This window comes from Dromaius novaehollandiae, chromosome 12 (assembly GCF_036370855.1).
Source record: "Dromaius novaehollandiae isolate bDroNov1 chromosome 12, bDroNov1.hap1, whole genome shotgun sequence".
Lineage (NCBI taxonomy): Eukaryota > Metazoa > Chordata > Aves > Casuariiformes > Dromaiidae > Dromaius > Dromaius novaehollandiae.
This window is the reverse complement of record NC_088109.1, coordinates 13,317,682-13,337,280: the sequence shown is the minus strand read 5'-3', so window position 1 is coordinate 13,337,280 and position 19,599 is coordinate 13,317,682. Positions and strand designations below refer to the sequence as shown.

General features: G+C 39.4%; 2 protein-coding genes across 5 annotated transcripts in view; one reads left to right on the top strand and one right to left on the bottom strand.

The window, feature by feature from the left end:
* The window catches only part of MGLL (monoglyceride lipase), a 133,203-nt gene that overhangs the window by 79,311 nt on the left and 34,293 nt on the right, over positions 1–19,599 (bottom strand). The window lies entirely within an intron of this gene.
* The window catches only part of KBTBD12 (kelch repeat and BTB domain containing 12), a 30,715-nt gene continuing 26,965 nt past the window's right edge, over positions 15,850–19,599 (top strand). The window contains exons 1-2 of the mRNA XM_026093077.2: positions 15,850–17,015; positions 17,942–18,212. Coding sequence (XP_025948862.1) covers positions 15,946–17,015; positions 17,942–18,212 — 1,341 coding nt within the window. The 5' untranslated portion in view covers positions 15,850–15,945. The remainder of the gene's footprint in view (positions 17,016–17,941; positions 18,213–19,599) is intronic.

Genomic DNA, 19,599 nt, shown 5'->3' with positions numbered 1-19,599 from the left:
TATGTGCCAGTTACAGAGTCCTTGAGCATAGGGTCCTACTAGGTGGTACATCTTTCTTGTTCCCCCTGTGATCACCTGCCTCCCCATCACCTAGACACATATGGATGCATGGACAGCCCAGGCCACCTGGCTGCCTCTGGCACATACTTTCACCATGTGGGTTGAACATCCAGCACTAAGCAACAAATGCCAGTCATGGCTGGAGCAGCAGGGGAATGTGAGAAAGGAACCATCTCCAGCCGAATGCTCAGGACTGAACACATATGACACTGGCATCATCTTCATGCCATTTTAGGGATAGTGCCTCATGCCTGTGATACGGGAAGTTCACACCTCTCAGTGATATTGCATCTGTTTGTCAGAAAAGTGATGCATAGTTTGGTTTACATTTGCTAATTTCTACGCCATAACTGATGCTTGGGAAAGGGCTTTTTATGCATTTTTGTGGCACAGTTGAGCAGCAGGTTGGGGGGCTGTGGCAAATGCAGGGTTTATTGGCGTGCACAAACCTGTATGCTCTGCTTAATTTGCACCACTGACACATGGATCCTGGAGCTTAGTGAATACTAATTAATCTCTCAGACTGCTAGGAAAGCATCATCATCCTCTTTTAGTGATGAGTGACGAAGGCCAGGAGAGGTGAAGAGGCTTGCGCTGAGTCACAGATAAAGCCACAGCAGCCAGAACCATGGTATTCTTTGGTGTCCAGAATAGTATCTAGAATAAACCACCAAAGTGTTTTAAGACTATATCCAAACAGTAGGAAGGAGGCACTTTAGGGCTTGCCCCTGAATCCCTGTCCCCAATAGCCCTGATCAGGGCATGCTGCAGCTCCCTTCCCACCTGAGTGCTCAGGTTTCCTTTCCATGAGAAAGCATAAGGGAGATGGGGAGGTGGCATATGCCCAGATCTCACTTCAACATGGATCTGGAAAGCAGCCAAGGTATGCATTCAGTTCTGAGAATTGGGAAGCACTCCCAGACCCTGAGTTTTGGTTATAGTCTGAGTGTTTCTTGTCCACAAATTCACTGTGGCTTTTTTACTTGCATTTTCATGTGACAGTTTGTTTCAACACAAGCAACCAAATAATGACTGAACTGGGGCAAGTTCTTGTTATTCCTTTGCTGACAACATACCAGGGTCACTAGGGTAGCTCTAGTTTATAAAAAGGATATGAGAAAGCTAAGAAGGTCACATGCAGGAACAGCAATCGTGAGCGAGGAGGAATCAGTGACCAGAACAGAGGAAAGAGCACCTCCTTCGAAGGAATGCAAAGGCCTGTCGCAATAGCTCTTGAGCATTAACCATGTCAGGAGAATAAAAAGGACAGGCAAACCCCAAATAGTTTGAAATGGGATCTACTTTGGAATGAAACCTCTACTTTTCTGAAAAAATATCTGGGAAAGATCTGTCAGGTTTGGAACATTTTCTGCATCCTGTGACTGCCATATTTTTAAGCCAGCTAAAATCTGACTTAGAATGTTTTTAGTATTTTGCCTCTTCTCACTCAACGTACTTTTAGAAACATTACAGTTATTTCTTTTCTGTGTGGCCATAATGGCTTCAAGTTCTGCTATTCTGAGTATGCATTTCCCTCTCTGAGTTTCAGTTTTGGCCTGCATCCGTAAATCTTTTTGACCCTAACACAGTTATAACCATAATTTTCTTAGAGACATTAAAAGCACTAAAACTAATGTACAGAACAGTATTCCACAAAACCCATGCAGTCACATGCTTCTTTGCATTTCCCTTACCATCTCTACCGATCTAAAAGAAGAAAATTTGCTCTCCTATGTTAACAGCCCCTTCCTGTGTCTGATTAACTTGCTCTTATCACAGGTCTTCCTTTGCACTGTTACAGTTCCATTTCAAAAGAAACAAACCTGACGTTTAGCTCCTGAATAGTGGCATCACTGCAAGAATCAGGTTTCTGTTTATACGAAAAGGTCTGCAGTACCCTCCTTACAGGCTGGGCGTTCATTGAAAATCAGCAGATATTTTGCCTAAAAGCAGCAAGTGGTGCAGTATAAATCAGTAATAACTGCTTATCAGAGGGCATCAGGAAGGAAACCCTAGAAGAAAGACTAGATGACAGAAGCACGGGTGCATAGTTGGTTTGGAAGGCTTTCTTTTGCATTTTTTTTAAAGTTTGCCTGGCCTTGATAGAGACTATATCTTTAAAAGATAGAAAGACACCTACAAATTAAGCAACATCTAGCTCCTAATGTGTGAAACTGCAATTTGCATACATCATGGCAGCTGCTGAGTCGGTCCTTATTACCTCCACTGGAGTGTTAATTTAGCCACAACTTTCTCATTTATTTAAATGAAAAAGCAGCAGGTGGCTGGCATGCCACATTATCCGCGAGGCAACCTGGGAATCAGGTTGACAGAGCCAGAAAGATATTTCAATTCAGAAGGACTGCAGGGGTGTTGCTCTCTGGACTAGAGGATGCAGGCAAGTTCAAGATTGCTCTTGGTCTGCTCTAAAGGTTAAATGCTTAAAAGTGTAAGGATGCTTATAGTAGGGGGGAAAAAAAGAAATCAATGTTGTATTTGGACTGGAATAAGGAAATAGATAATAGGATTAAGCTGGATTCTCTGGTTAAGTAAGTCTCTCTGTCTCTGTTCTTGATCCCTGTATATGCAAACTGGCATTGTATATGTGGATATGATAACCAAAATATCATTACTGGTTCTAACACAATGCAAATACAATAATATCTATTTGTAGAACACCTAGCATAATGTAGCCCCAAAATATGATCAGGGCCTGAATGCATTGCAGTTCTCCATGCAGCCACATGGATGCCAAAGCCTTCCTGGACACTGCAGCTGTGTCACTGAGCAGCTCCACTGTCATCTCTGCTGCAGCCAGCCTGAAGGTACTTAAACACATGACTAACACTCAGTGGATGAACTGGCATCAGTAGAATTGCTCACATGCTTGAAGTAAAGCAAATGTGAGATAGTAGTCCCAAAGTCAGTCTCGCTCTCTAAGCAAAGAGACTAGCCCCCATATCTGAAGGGATAGGATTAAGTCTTACAAACAAGGAAATACTTGGTCATTCTGGGCCAATTCCAGGAACAAATAGAGGGAGAGTAATGGAGTAACATAGACCTCCCTGTAATCTCTCCAGGGCATATTTTGCCTCAGTGCAGATGTTTTCTTTTATTTTTGTATTAACCCATCCCAGTATAACTCCCATGTGGCCTATGTGATTGCACAGTTCAGGAGCTCCAAGGAATTTCTGAGCTGGGATGATTAAAGAGAAGTGGACGTGTTAGGGAGTCATTCTTGGGCATGGAGTCGAACGTGAGACACTGTTGTTCTAAACTGCAATTTTGTGCTGCTACTTAATGAAGCATCTGTATAAAACTATGTATTTGTCAGCACAGAATGTGCCAGAACAAAACCACAGAGCAATGATGAATGATAGTGAAGACACATTGAAACCAACACGCTGAACTAAACTTCAGTGGCAGCAAAGAAAAACTGCGTCCTGATAGTCATTGCATACTGTCCAGAATTCAGCTAAGCTGATGTAGATCTCTTCTAAAGTTCAGTTATAACTGACTAGGGCTTGTGTGTCCATTTATTGCAAACCATGATGTAGAGAGACTTTTTGTCTATGGACAGTTTCCATGTGTACCACGTAACTGCCTGTCAAAACAGGTTTTCATTTTTTTGGATGAACTGTATATGTCATATATCTGTTCCCAAACCCTTTACTCATAAAAACAGTCTTGGACACTGGTAAGACTTTTGCTTAAAAATGAGGCATTTCTCCAATACGTTAGTCACTAGAAGTTAAGGTTTAGAAGGGAATTTCTTTGTTTTTGCATGCCACATTTTGACATTGCACAAATTGTACTTAAACATAAATTCAGCACATATTCCATAACACCGATATATTCGTATCAAATGTGTCCCTTTTGTCTGACACCTACTTCTCATCATTGTTTTAAAATACACTGTGTTAAAAGATCGTTTGTTGTTACCACAGATTTTTTTTTTCCCTTTGCCATTAATTTACTGAAGTTCAGCAAAAACTTTTGTCTTCGCCCACTTCTCAGCCAGTCATTTTTTATAATTAAAATCACCATGGCAACAGACAATAATATCAGAATGAAAGGCTTATGACTTAATTACATGAAGAAGGTGAAAACGGGCTTGGCTCACAGCAGCAAAAGCTTTAATTCTAGCAGAAACATCCTGGGCCTGATTCACTGTTGTGTTACTCCATTTGTGTAATCATAAAATGCTACTGATGGCAGCGCAGCAGCTCCCCTGCTGTAAGATGGAGTACCAAAGTGCTGACGCAGAACTCGGCACTAATTTCAGGGAAGAGCAAGAGAAATATTCAGAGTTCCCTAAACGATAAAAAGGAATTTGTTTTAAAAGCGCTAGGTAGGGCTTCCGTGAAACAGGTTCATTATACAAATTAGCTGAAGAGATACACCCATAAAGGAAACATAATTATTATGATGGTAGCAGAGTGGTTTCATATGAATAAAATTTATTCCACAAGCACTCCATGCTAACCATCGTGATACTATAAAATGTTCTATCTAACAGGTGAACAAGGTAATTTAAGGGATAGAGTTCATTTTTAATCATAGCTCTGGCATTTTGTCGGTTGACTATTCCATCTTGGGTTCTATGAAAATTATAGTATCAGACTGGATATTTTTATTTCTAAGATAAAGCTGAACTTTTAATGAGAACAATCTGAGAGTTTAGACATGTCTCTTTGTAATCTTATCTATGAAATTTTCTGATAGGAGTAAACCTTAATCACTTTGATTTTTTTTCTTAGTTTCATTCACAAATTATATGAAATATGCTTTTTTAAATGACATACATCTATATTTTCCCCTTAAAAACAATAAAATGTTATTAACAGTTGAACATTCCTGAATACTCCCTTCACTGTTTTTGAAAATACCATATAATAAAACCACCAGAATAAAAATCTAGATAAGGAAATACTTTTCATTTCCAATTTTCTCAGAAGCTATCATGATCAATCAACCAATTAGTACAGCAAATAAATTAATACCATTTAAAAAAGAACATTCTGAAAAGCCTTTAATGTCTTTTTCAGCTGAAAGTACAGGCTCAACATTAATCAATTTTATAACCCTAATTTTTGCTTAATCTTTTTTCCATCTTTGCTTAAACTTATGGAGATATAAATAGTATATTATGGCCCTCTCTATTCCCCTTTAATTTACAGAGTACAACACTATCAGAACAGATCTGCAGCTGATGTAAATCAGTGCAGCTCCATTATTCTGGACCAATTTAGTGGATCTGTTTCTGATTTACCTCAACATAAACAAGAAGATAATCAGACTTTGTCTGATTGAAAATATAAAGATAACATTTATGTTCAGTCAGGAGCCCTTTTGCCAAAATCTGGTCAGCCTTTGTACAAAGAAACACTTATTTCCCTTTAAAAGTGTCTTTTTCTGAACAACTCCAGCTGTTAGCAGTCCAGCAGAGCAGAAGAAAGAGTTGGGGGAAGCTCCTCACTGATGCTCTGCACCTGAACACACAGCAGCCTCGATTCTGAATGCAACTTGGATAGGGTGGACTAGCAATGGTGTTGCCTCCTGGTTGGCACCCCAAGGCAGGGGTAAATGGGAGTCAGCCTAGCCATTGCGTACACTGGAACTGCTCCAGCTGCCAGAAACAACTGTAACACGGAGGTGGGCTTGCTTGTGTGCCCATGGCAAGGTCTCTGTGGGTGTGGGACAAAACTCTTTAAGTGGTATCTGTGCTTGGTTCCCACAGTGATGAATTCCTATGGGGATGGACGCAGCATCAAGCAGCAAGGAGGACTAGGGGACGAGAGAAACAGGATCAGGGCTGTTAGGCCTGAAAGTACTATGTCTGCAATATCAGAACCACAAAGGGAGATGCTTCTTTTTCTAACCTGTGCTAATGGCACACAGAGCCAAAGCTTCAACAGGTGAATTACATCCAAGGAGGAAATTTAAGCTTTTGTTATTATGGGTTAAAATGCCCTAGGTCCAAATAAATCCATGTGGGTCAGGCCTACTCCTACACTTTGATTTGGGAGAAATCCTACCCTCTCTTAGTAAAGGCAAAGCCTCTGTCTGTGCTTTCCTATAAGGAAAGTGGATCCTTGTGTATCCATATCCACTGTCTTGTCTTCTACATTAACCTCTGCCAACAACATAAAATAGTGGCTGCGCCATTCCCCAAGGATCCTGCTGTTTCTAAGGGTTTAATCTGGCCAGTAGCAAGTCAGACAGTGTTTGGACAGGGAGGAAGGAGAGCAACATCAGTGCCAGTCCCAAGGCTCCCAGCTGAGTCCTAATGTGCCCCCATGCATGATATTAAAACAGCTCCCTGTCACAGCCAGGAGCCCTGCTAGGTCTATTTATAGCCCCTGGCACCCTCACTGCTCACCAGCAGCTCTGTGCTGCTATATGAGATTTCTGTTTCCCCCCCTTTCAAACCCAGTCTCTCCCACACAGTCTCTCAGACACCTGCTGCTCCACGCGTCAGAAAGGTACATATTAAATCTTTTCCCCGCTCGGAGCAGGAAAGAGAAGGGAGTTTGGTGTCAAGACAGATAGGCAACGTGGAAACATCAGGGCCAGGCTGCTTTGGATTGCTGGGTGTATGTGAAATGTATGGGCAGGGGTCCCTGAATGTATGTCTCGGGGAACCTTAAGGATGCCAGAGGGGGGGGCCTATATGCAGCTATGCAAGACAGCTACATGGTGGGGAGGTCGTCAGTCCCATTGTTTAGTATCTGTCGATGCTGAAACGAGAGCCTTGTCTGTTCTTTATAGCACCTGCCGTCCACTTTAAAAAGAAAATGTAAGAGATTTGTTGCAAACAAAGTTTGGATGGCGACCCCCAAAGAGTATCAACCCCAGGGTCTGTTTGCAGCTGTATGGGGTTTGCCAACAGTGTGGAAATAGGATCTGCCTGCAGAGGCAGAAATTTCAGTATGAGAGTTTTGCATGCAGGGACAACTTTGCACACTTGTTTCCACCAAGGAAGCTCTGAGAAACTCTTGTTTTTCCCATCATAGTATCTGTATGTGCTTGGGACTGATTCTGACCATTAAGAAGCTGAAAATTTTTAACATGAGGGTTCAGAGGGGCTTGCTGACTGAATATATATTGAGTATGGGTGCTAGTGCAGGGGCCATTTTGGATCTGCTGCTGTGCTGCAGGGTTTGCTATGAATTTTCTTTTCTGTGGGTATGGACATACACAGATATTTGCCTGGTAGTGATTGAAACTGAAGCTAGAGAAATTTATGGGGAAGGCTGGATTCGAACAGTCACTAATGGAATGCTGATGTCAAGTCATAGTCTGCAACATGCAATTTATTCTCATTTCACTGCTGAGTGACAGGGATATTAAAGCCTTCACATACTAGCATTTGCTAACCAAATGGATACATATTCTACAGTTTTACGTAAATATTGGCAATTAGAGTTCACAATCTTTTCTGGTATTAAAAAAAAAAAGCAAACTGAATTTAGCTTGCACCAAATTTTAAAATTATCTTTCTTTTAATTGTGATACAGCCCAATTTATAAAAACACAGTATGATCTAATACTTCCAGAATGCCAGCCTTTCATATACTCTCCAGTGTATCAAGCATGTTTAGATAAAAGCAAAAAGAGAAACCCCTAAGACCTTTGCCAGGTTGCTTAAAGAGCTAATGAAATAAATTTTAGATATACAGTTTCTTTCTGCTGGCATCTGTCATTGGATATGTAAAATACTTCTGTGGGCTCCTTCTGTATCTGAGCACTTTGCCATTTAAATTAGTTTTGATATGTAAGAAGGAGCTGCAGAAGAAATGGGCTCTCTATGTATATATTTAGCTTCTATTCTTCTTGTGCAATTAATGTACATAATCTGCTCAGACTGGGATTTGTTTATAGAAATTTTTGTGCACAAAGCCACATCCATTTTCTACTGAAGTCAAAGGGATCCTTTTGATTAACTTCACTGAGCTTTGAATCAGACCAAGATTAAGGTCAGGTGAAGGCATATTTGAAAAGATGGCCCACAGGGTCTTTCATTTTCAGCTTCTTTGATTTTTTTTTTTTTAAATCTATAACAGTTTAAAGAAAAAAAAATGCCTGGTATTTTCTGAGATAGGATCAATATTAATCCAGTCCCACATCTAGGCCTCTGTCTTGGCTGTAAACAGAGCTCAAACTGTCAAATCTTTCCAGAATCATAAACTACACAAACACTTTGAAAACTGATCAAAGCATCTTCAGGTCTCCAATGGTCAAACGTGCTCCCATACAGTATTTCTGAAGCATTGCAGGCTGCTTAAAACACCACTGTTAGGTGTCAAGTTTCTCCTAGCACTAAGAGCAAAATGCTTTAAGACTCACTTTATTTTTACTTTAAGCTAAAAACAACAAAATCAGAAAGAAAAAATGAGCAACTGCAGAAAGGACAGCCTGTGTCATAGGTAACAATCTGAATGCAAATGTCTTCCAGCCTCTGCTGACAGTGCAAGGATTACAGCCACAGGGGTGCAGTGACACACAAACAGGCTCTCAACAGTCAGCTGTCTATACGGTGACAGAGAGTGTGGGGTTATATTTGCTGCTTGTAGGCTGGCAGCCTGTCTTCCTGCATTGAAAGCCTCCATTTACACCACTCGCATGCTGTGACCCACTAAGAAAACTCTCATGAGCATGCCTAGCAACAAGCTTTTCAGCAGAAGCTGGTCCATGGGTGGATATCATGAGACCTCAGATTGCCTTGACTCAGGCCCCTCGGTGTCAGATAGTGTGTGAAAATAAACAGGTGCCATTGGGTTTGAAGGAAAAAGAGTTCAAATCACTCACAGAAGTATTTTCACACTATCTTATATATGCCAATGACAGAATTTGATTTGCGATGTTCACACTTTTGAAACTTTACATCCTCCTTCCCTTCCAGCAATAAATCAATCATCTAAAACATACCTGCTATAGGACTGATCCTGGCCCCACTTAAATCAATAAGAGTTCTTCTTCTTCTTCTTTTTTTTTTTGATTTTAATGGGAAGGAGATCACATCACCTGGCAAACTTTTCGAAACTGCCTAACCAGGGTAGGTCCTAAGCTCTAACTTTAAAAGTGATGCAGACACCTCAGTTCCTAAATTGTACGGTAAGCTTAAACAGGACTTGTTTTTTTTAACTTACTTAGATGCCTTTGAAAATCTGAAAATCCTAAATCTCTAAGTAAATAGCAAATAGTAGAACTTGAAAACTTCCAAAATGGTTTCCTGGCTAATAGCAATCATGGAGATAAATGGGTTAAAAATAGTAAATGGATGTTTGTCACAGTGAACCATTTATTAAAGACCCTTGCCTATATACCCTCTCGAACCACACAGAAATAAATTTTATAAGAAAAAGTGGATGTTCTCCCACTTAAATGCTCTGCTGCAAGTTTGTTATTTTATTTGGCCAGAATGGATGAGATTCATTCAAGAAATAATATCTAAGTCAAAGCAAGAAAGTAAGTGTTCCCTGAAACTGAGTGACCTTTTCAGTATAGATCTCCAGACACAGACTAGAAATGACTCCCCGTTTGACCACTGATAACTGTTATTTGAATGTGCTTTTTCAGCCAGTTGGGCATCCCACTTACATTGATTTAGTCAGTTGATTCAATCACGGTTTGTTTCTAATGATATCATGTGGGACTGTTTCAGTAACTTTACTCAAGACAAAGTATCTAATTTCTGCCCTGTTAACTCCGAGAAAATGAAGAAAATCAGATTGGATTGACACAATTTGTTCTTGATAAATAGGTACTCTAGCTGTTTTTATCACCTTATTGCCCTCTAAATTCTTATAATTTGGTTGTGTAATAATTTCTTCCAGCATCTTTGCAGGTATCAGATTAGGCAAGATGGTCTATAATTCCCCGGAAACTCCCTTTCTGTATCTTATTCTTATAACCTCTTTTTTCCTATACCAAGATTAGTAGTATTATTTGCCTTTCTTGAGTAGTGCAGGATCTTTTTCATGATTTAAAATCTTGATCATAAGTCCCAGTACCTTCATAATTAAACACCCAGATTATAATATTATAGTCATCTGGATTTTGATTTCTGCCTCACTGTGACTGTCAGCCAAATGTCATAATGCATACAATTACCAGCTTTGCTTCTTAGCTTACTGGTAACAAAGGAAGCACAAATAATTCATAGGCAGAAGCACCAGTTCTTTGATGTGACTGAACTATGATCCATGCAGCACCTGAAGGGAGGCAGGCTAAAGACAGGATAGCCTCATTAAGGGGGGAGGGGGGGGAAGAGGATGAGGAAGAGGAGGATGCAGGAGATGTGTCCTCTGTGCCAGAGTCCATGGCAGCAGCCTCACTGCCCCATGCTGGGACGTGTGACCTCCTCTGAGCCAGGTCCCTCAGCTCCCACCCTCCCGCCACGACGCTGCGAAAGAGCAGATTCCTTGCACTGCAGCTGGAGAGGGAAAGACGAGACAAAATTCAGACAAAATAATGTCTCTAATTATAAGGTAGCATTTTTTAAGAGGTTAAAGGAAATTCCTGGTGAGATAGTTCCATCTGGTTTACAGTCCCTTTGCGCTGGGGCAGTTCAAAGAGGTTATAGTGTAACTGAGAACTGAGGATAGCATTTATTTATAGTTTCATAGCCTCATAAAAGCTGTAGAGCTGTGCTCACAGCAGTGTACTTATTTATGTTTTAAACTACTCATGCAGCACCCTACTGCCTTGCAGAACGTATGCTGTAGTGCCTGCATAAAATTATATATGACTCTTTATAAGGTTCATGACACAAAGGCAAAAAATGTGAAATTAGACTAACAAAACAGATAGTATAAAATAAAAGTAGCAGCCAGAACTGGAGAAAAACAAACAGCACGGCTCTGAAATAAAGTAACATCAAGAAGATTTGCACCTGAATCCATTTTTCACAATAGAAGGAAAAAAATATCCAAAAACTCTGACTATGCAATAACTCTGATTTCAGCTCCTGGTAACATTACAAAGGAGTCAAGCCTTGCACTGAAGGTTTTATAATGACAACCCAGCCTCTGGCACGATCTCAGTATAGAGTCTCATTGCAAATTATATTTGTATCACATTTTTCCATTCTTTTAATATCAATGTACCATCTTTTTCCTCTATAACCCAGAGGGAAAGCAAAGCAGCACCATTTCATTATTACCCTTTAATAGTCTTTCCTGTGATATAAGGGAGAATATTAATATCCTTCCAGTGACCTCACCTAAACACTGCTAAAAGCCAGGAAGGGAGTGACAAGTTTGTAGCTAATGTATAGGGATGAAATCCTGAAGTTAATGAAAGAATTTCACCCCTGGGTTTCAGTCCTGGTTTCTTTTCAACCTTTTAGCTTCAGTTTGCTCAGCTGTAGAATGGGGAAAGTAGACTTACATACAAGGTGACAGCATGATTTTATTGAGTAGAGTTCAGTAAGGAGCCTGGAGTGCTTTCATAGTAAAGAGACTAAGGAGGTGCATTCTTAAGAGGAAAGGTAAATACTGTCTTCTTGAAAGTTTAAGGTAATCAAGCTCTGTCTATAGCTGTGGCCCTGTATTTACAGACTGTGGAAGCAGTGTTGCTCTGCAGAACTAGATGAGGCGGGTGAAGAAGAGGTTGAAGGGGTATGGGGTGGAGACTCATTGCACCGCTCAGCCCAGGGCTGAAGTGATGGTTGGCTACGGACCAGGACCAGGTCCAAGAAAGAGGAGGCCACATGTTACTCCTGATGCTCCTGGGGAGGAGGCCTGGAGCACTGCTCCTTTGCAGTAGTCTTGCACTGGCTTTGTGGGCAGTAGGGGAGGACACTACATCACATCAGGTGCAGATGGGCACTGCCCTCCATCATCTGAATGAAGGGTGCAGGATTTGTCCCTGGGGCTTTTAATTACTCTACAAGACGATTTGTGCCTAAAATAGTATATGAATGGTGTAAGCTACATTGTGCTTTAAGATTCTTACTGTTAATGTCTTACTGAAGAAATTTAGGAGAAATGGCTGTGAGCATGTTGTCCTAGATATCCTAATATCATTAAATGAACACATAAAACTCACAAATCTGCTGAACAGTGTAATCAGTGTTGCTTTGGAGAAAGCTAAATTAACAGTGAAAGGACAGTTAAAGGTGACCAGCAAAGGAAGTGAAATGGTAACTCTGTTCTACATGCTGTTTCTTCCTGATATGTATAAAAGTCTGGAAAGGATGACGATGATTAATCATCTCACTTGTTTTTCACATTAGAAATGCACATTTTGTCCATCTTGGAAAAGATGGAGGATGTGTGAAATTATGACATCACAAAAAAGAAAGGGAAGAAGTTGATCAGTTAGGAGGGAGAAGTATGTTTAGTCAGATTGCTTTAAATGATTTGAGTCCTGTTTGTGTTTATTAGCACTAACATCAAGTCGGAGGATGAACAACCTGATAAAACCCTACAGCTCATCTGCTTGAGATATGTGTGCTTATAATATACTGCCCTTGAGATATAGTGTAGTTCCTTTATCAAAATGCAGGGAAGATGAAACATTACAAGGTAATAAAATAGCAAGAGGGAAAAAGAATAAACTGGCCATCTAATTATCATAAAGAATTTGAAAAATAATAAAAAGAACAATTTCCGTTTCAAAAGAAGCTTCTACTGACTACAAACACTGATTGGCAGCTGACGCAGGATTAAGACCTAAGTCTTCTCAAATGCAGCACTTCATTTCAGTGTAGCTAGCAAAAAAAATTGTTCTGCATTTTGGAAATACCATCACTTTATTTTTGTACTGAATTTACTGCCTTTGATTGATTTTGAAATGTACCATAAGAAGAGTTCAGCGTTTGGCCCACATTCAGACTATGAAGTGAATGTTTTGTCTTCCAAATCCATTTTTACACTCTGGTAATAACCCAGATTCATTTCTCAGATGTGATGCTTCTAGTTCCTGATTTGGAATGTGGAAAGAAATGATAAAATCAAGGAAATGCTAGTCTTTAAGCATGCCTAGCTTTTAATTTAGCTCTCAAAGTGAAGAATCCATGTAATCTGCTAAAACAGAATGATGACTACTTCCAAAAACAACTGAACAGCTAAAAGAGTAGGTCTGAGATTGGTCCTGTATCTGTAGAATTCTTTTTCACCTGGAAGAAAAACTATTAACATTTTAAAATTTTCAGTCTATTTAGATCTGTGTAGAGATCTGGAGTTTGTGTAAATGCCTTTAGGTGGATTTCAAAGAATATCACATCCTCATTTTTTTTACATTGATGCATATTTCTTTAATGAAACCAAAGCTACTCTTTGTGAACTGTTTTTCTCAAATCCTGAAACAAATCTGTCATACAAGACCCTGATCCTGCAAATATTTAAGCTGGCAAGGAGTGTTACTCATTTGAATAGTCCCATTAAGCAATTTATACCAGGTTTAAAACGTGTTTCAGACATGGTTATATCCTAGCTTTTGGACTTGTCTGTGTATCAGTGATTCGTGACATGAATCCTTAATGCAATTCTGCAACAGAGCTGTCTCATTACTACATTAGAGACAAAAACTGTGTTAAGGACCAATACTCCTCCAAGTGATAGGTAAACACTATTCTCTCATTGACAGATTTACCACTTTACCTCAGATTCTCTGGCTAGCTAATCTGAAAGCAGGCAAAGTTCAGTAAATGGCCAAGAAATAAACAGTAACTGGACCATTGTGTTCTTTCATATTTCCCCAGTAAATAAACACAGAGGCAGCATGTAAATAATTATAATTTAGTTAAAATCTCATTTGACGTTATAGTAAGTGGAACTAAAACTTCTTCACTCTGCAACACTTAACTGTGCAGCAGCCTGCTGAAAGGCAGAAGGACAGCTGCCCCCTATTTATTAATCCTTTCTTATCTCAGAACAAACCAGTAGCAACCCTGTGGAAGCCAGTGATCTACACCTTGGTGTAAAAGAGTAAAGGATCTGGCCCAGTATTTAGACCCAATAGCTTCCTGCCAATTATGCTACCATACTCTAGGGGTGGGAGTTAGTAGCCCTGTAGGTGGAGTGGCTTTGTGTTAAAGGAGTTTCTGGTGTAAAAATTCCATAGCGAAGGCAGATTGGTAGGTGGTGGGGAGGCATAACCCAGAGGAGACAGGGCACTGTAAATATGTAGGCTGGTTCTGACAGTAGCTATGTCTTCCCTCTCCCACGCCCCTCCTCCATACCTTTCTTTACCTCTTTTGTACCTGATGTTCTCCCTTCCTTGCTCTCTGGGCCACATCCACCTCTCACCATTGCCTGCAATCTCTCTTCCAAATGTGCTGGAGATCCAGCTCTTTTTCTTTGCACCCTAGAACTGCACTTAGTATTGGATCTGAAGTTCTCTCTCCCCACAACATCTTCTTGACTAAGTCTCTCTTTCAGCTTCAAGCCTGAAGAGAAAGTCACCAGTAAAGCATGGAAGAATGCGGCAGAGACAAATCTATTGCTACGATAAAGAGGAGGGAGCTTCCTAGCTACCTTTGCAAAAATATAAGCACAGGGATTTTGAATCAAAACCATTCCATAAACTGGTAACAAGTCTGGTGATAAGGTAGAGTAGTAAGCAGGTAGGGAACATTCTTCAATGACTATATATCATTCCTGGGTAACTCCTTCCTAAGGGAAGCTATTCTTAGTGGCCTGTGGTAAGTGAGTCACTTCCTTTCAATAGAAGATAGTCCATGGACCACTGGAAGCTCTACTTCCTTGCAGATTACATTCATCCAGTTTCACCTCTGTGAAATACCAGTGAACCAGGTTGTATTAGTGAGTTTACTTCACACCTGCTTAAAGTTATACCTGGGATTTGGGGGGGGGGGGGGGGGGGGAAGCAAATGGCAAAATAAAATTCAAGTCTTGGACAATATCTTTTCCTGTGACTTTTCTCATATCTTAAAATAGTCAAGGCAGGCAAAAATCTCTAATAATGGATTAATGCTGCAGTGACCCTGCACATACTATTTCTATTAGATCACAGAATTTGCAACCCAAACCTGAGACTGAAAGCTAGCCTATGCCAACTGTAAGCGAAAGTAAAACAGAGTACTTCCCAATACCTAGATTGAAATACTAGCAAAAGGTCAACAGACAACACAAATGCTGAAAAATCAATGATATCTATAAAATTATTTCAGCTTCAGTAATCTGAAGTGATCTATTAGTAATAAGGATAAAATAAATAAAATACATAGATGATTTTTAACTCATCAACACAGAACAGAGCTGGGCAGATTGATGAGTGTGCCTACTTGAAGAATTACCTTTAAATGAGACAGGAACACACAACTTGATTTTTAGAGGGCAGAAAATGCACATTTGCATTTAACATAAACAGAGTTTAGCTGAGTAAGGCCTGAAGATATGTCCTAGCTGAGATTTATTTTTTAATGAGATAGTCACTAAATAATTCCATGGAAATTTTGAACTATGGAACTTGGCTGCATATTCAAGAAAATTAAAAAACCAAAAAACAAAAAACAAAACCTCATACTTGTGATCAGAATATTGAAAGATGTATCAATTCCAGATTCAAAATGAAAAATATCTTTTATTTGTTTAGGTACCAAAGCTGGAGTGAAAAAACACATACAGTTTCTGCAGTTGGAAGCAAGCTAAGTTGGAAAAGGAAATGGCTATATGTGCTTTGGTATGTATTACTGATTTATACATCACCCTATAGAACGACTATCTTTAGATACTAAGAACAAAATTAAATTGCCCAAGAATTGGTTCTTATTAGACAATGTTATGCTTCTTCTTCTAGAAACATTCATGATGGAGACCTTATCATTTGAAAGTAATCTAACGTGCAAACAGACCTTCCAAAAGTTAGATGAATTCTGAGGAGATTTTAAAATAGAAAGCTTGGAGATCAATCATGGATCATAAGACTGAAGAGAAAAGAAAGCAGCATCATAGCTTGACTTTACTGGAACAAGTAAAAAGAATGAAAGAATCAGCAGAGATAATTGATGTTGTTCTAGTTGCAGAAGGTGAGAAATTCCCTTGCCATAAGGTCGTACTGGCTGCATTCAGTCCGTATTTCAAAGCCATGTTTACCTGTGGCTTGGTTGAATGCACCCAAAGAGAAGTAGTACTGTATGACATCTCTGCAGAGAGTGTGTCTGTAATACTCAATTACATGTACAGTGCAGATTTGCACCTCACTAATCAGAATGTGCAGACTGTTGCTGTTGCTGCGTATTTCATGCAGATGGAAGACGTCTTCAATATATGTCAGAAGTACATGATGGACCATATGGATGCTTCCAACTGTGTGGGGATTTACTACTTTGCAAAGCATATTGGAGCAGAAGATTTATCTGATCAAGCAGGGAAATACTTATATCAGCATTTTGCTGAGGTGAGCTTACAAGAAGAGATATTAGAGATTGAAGTCCAGCAGCTATTAACTCTTATAAAATCAGATGATCTGAATGTTTCCAGGGAGGAGAGCATTCTGGACCTTGTCATTAGATGGGTTAATCACAACAGAAAGTCACGTGTGGTACACCTTATTGAGCTCCTGAAGCAAGTGAGACTGGTACTTGTCAGCCCTTCTTTTTTAGTGGAAGCCCGGAAAAGGAACACAATGATCCTGTGCAATTCAGAATGCAATGATATGTTTGAGGAAGCATTAGAAACCATCAAAATATCCAGACACCCTTCTCTCAGTCTGCGATACGGCATGGAGACTACTGATCTTTTACTCTGCATCGGCAACAATTCTCTGGGCATTAGATCAAGACATGGTAGCTATGCAGATGCCAGTTTCTGTTATGCTCCTGCAACACAAAAGACTTACTTCATTTCCTCTCCAAAGTATGGAGAGGGTTTAGGTTGTGTTTGCACTGGTGTTGTCACTGAGAATAATGATATTATTGTGGCAGGAGAAGCAAGCGCCTTCAAAATGTCTAGACAAAAGATGAGGAACATCGAAATTTATAGGTGTGTACCTTCTGTCAGAAAATCCCTAAATCTTTAGTCCAAATAATGTTTCTGAGGATAAGAAAGGACCATTAGACAAAGCATTCATTCCCTAAAAGTTTGCATAGAGATTTCAATTACTCAAATCAGTTTGTCACAACTCAACTTCATACACATACAACCAAATCGTGATGCCTTTTCTCATGAAAGAGCATTTACTGTGGTGGCATCCCTGTGTAAATAGGCTTGGTTAGATCCTAGATCAATGTATGTGGACTTCATATTCTCCTAACTCAAATCTCAATGTTTTGCAAGGGTTTTCTTTTCCAGGTCACTGGCAGGGGGAAGGAGTCAAGGGAATCACCTGAGAAGTCCAGTAAGACAAGGATAACACTCCTCTAAAATTGCCATGTTGATGATACCTCAGGGATAAAAAGATAATGGTTGATAATTTAAAACCCTTATTTTGTTTTTTACTCAAGTCTTCTTGAGATGAACCCATTTTAAAGAAAATGGGAGCTTTTCTAGATTCCAGACTAAATAAAAAAAGTAGAGACAGCATTCTCAAATACAGGTGCCTAAATTTAATGAAGTAAATCCATACTGAGGCAGATGAAGTGGCCTTATTTTCAGCAGTGCTGAGCTCTCGCTCTTCCCACTGACTTCAGTGGAAACTGGGAATAAACAGCACATGCAGAAATAAGGGACCCCTATATTAATTAAGGTCAAATATCTTCCAAAGGGTGCCTAAAATTAGGCTCCTTCATATGAAAAATACTCGATCTTGCAAACATTGAGCTCAATTTTATAACTTCTCTGTGAAGAAGAAAGCTCCTCTTGTCATTGTATCATTGAATAAACAAAGAAGATCAAGGTGGTAACATTTGAAAACAAGATGATAGGACCTCAGTTAATCAGGGCATTCACAACTTTGGATTTTCCTACAGATACCACCAGCAAGGAAACCAGTGTTGGCACAGTCTGTGCACCACTCAGTTCCGTGAACTCTATGCACTGGGCACTATCCATAATGATCTCTATGTAATAGGAGGGCAAATGAAAATGAAAAATCAGTATCTGGTCACAAACTGTGTGGAGAAGTATTCCATGGAGCAAGATACCTGGAGAAGCATAGCACCTCTTCCCTTGCCATTAGCCTGCCATATGGTGGTAACAGTGAAGAATAAACTCTACGTGATGGGTGGCTGGACACCACAGGTTAATAAAAGTGCTAGTTGTTTTGTTTTGTTTGTTTACTAACAACCAGAGCTATGCTTGGTTTATATGATGCATAATTTTATGGTGCTTCTTGTATAGGAAAAGTACATCAGTGATAAGAGAAGAATAAATTGCTCTCATTCCTCTGACATCTTTCATAGGAAAACCAAATAGGGTAAAGGGGAATAAAATCTGTATTATATCATCTTCACTGTAAAAGCCAACTTCTGCAAAGGCCGTTTCATAGAGACTTTCACTGTAAGCAAGAATCTAAATGTATCTCTTGTGTCAATATGAGTTCTGTTTTAAACAGCTACTGGGTTAAATATTGAAGACCTTATTTTTACAAAAACCTGAATTGAAATAATTGGGATGATATTTGGCACGTTTGTGTCACCACAGACTGGGAAAATGGATTAACTTCAGCATTTCCTTATATATTGTCCTCTTAATTTTTGTAGGTATCAGGAAATAATGGTCTTTAAATCACACAGAGACCTTTAACAGAGCCCCATATTTACAAAAGCACATACAGAGGTGGATTTCAGGACCAGTTTCTTATCTGAAATTCAAAGTTCATCTCAGTTTATCAGGAAACCTTTCTGGTTAACTAATATTCCTTTATTTGTTTTTCATTGTATTTTATTTTTAATGAAAAGTCAAAGCATTATTTGGAGAATAGACTCCTTTAATTAATCCATGTATTTGTTTCAGTTGTATTGCTTGGCTATGTAGAGTATTGGTGGAAATTTCCATCAGGGCCACAAATACCATCTTCAGTAGTACAAACAATATATAGAACTATGCTATAAGGTGGATAGATGGCAGAAACAGTACTTGCCCTCTTTAGTATGTCCCAGTGTGAAATATCTTTTTAAGAGCATAGTCCATTTTTACTTACTGCTTGGTGCAGTTTAATTTTGATCATTCAAATTAGAGCCCCACGTTTACTTGACAAAGATGTAGGGCATCTGTAATCCTTATTGCTGACTGTATTTTCAGAATGTTATCACATCTCATTGGTTTGTGCTCTCTTGAAATAAATTAATGTTAAAAGTATTTAAAAGTGAAAAGTATTCAGCAAACAAGATTTCCACCTCTTTGGATATTTTGAGCACAGAAGTCCCCAAATGGAATCGACAGAAAGATCAGAGAGTACTTCTGATAGTAAAACAACTGAGCAAACATACCTCTCTATTTTAAGAATTAAAATATGAGAACATCCTTAATGTAGAAACAGTCTGTCTGTAAAAAGCTTGAGCTGAAAGATTTGTTATATAACAAAGATAGATTTTAAGTTAGACAACCAGCTTCGTCTTCCTTAATAGTTCTCCGGAACAGATTGTAAAGGAGGAAAGTGGTTTGGAAACACTAGTCGAGAATATTG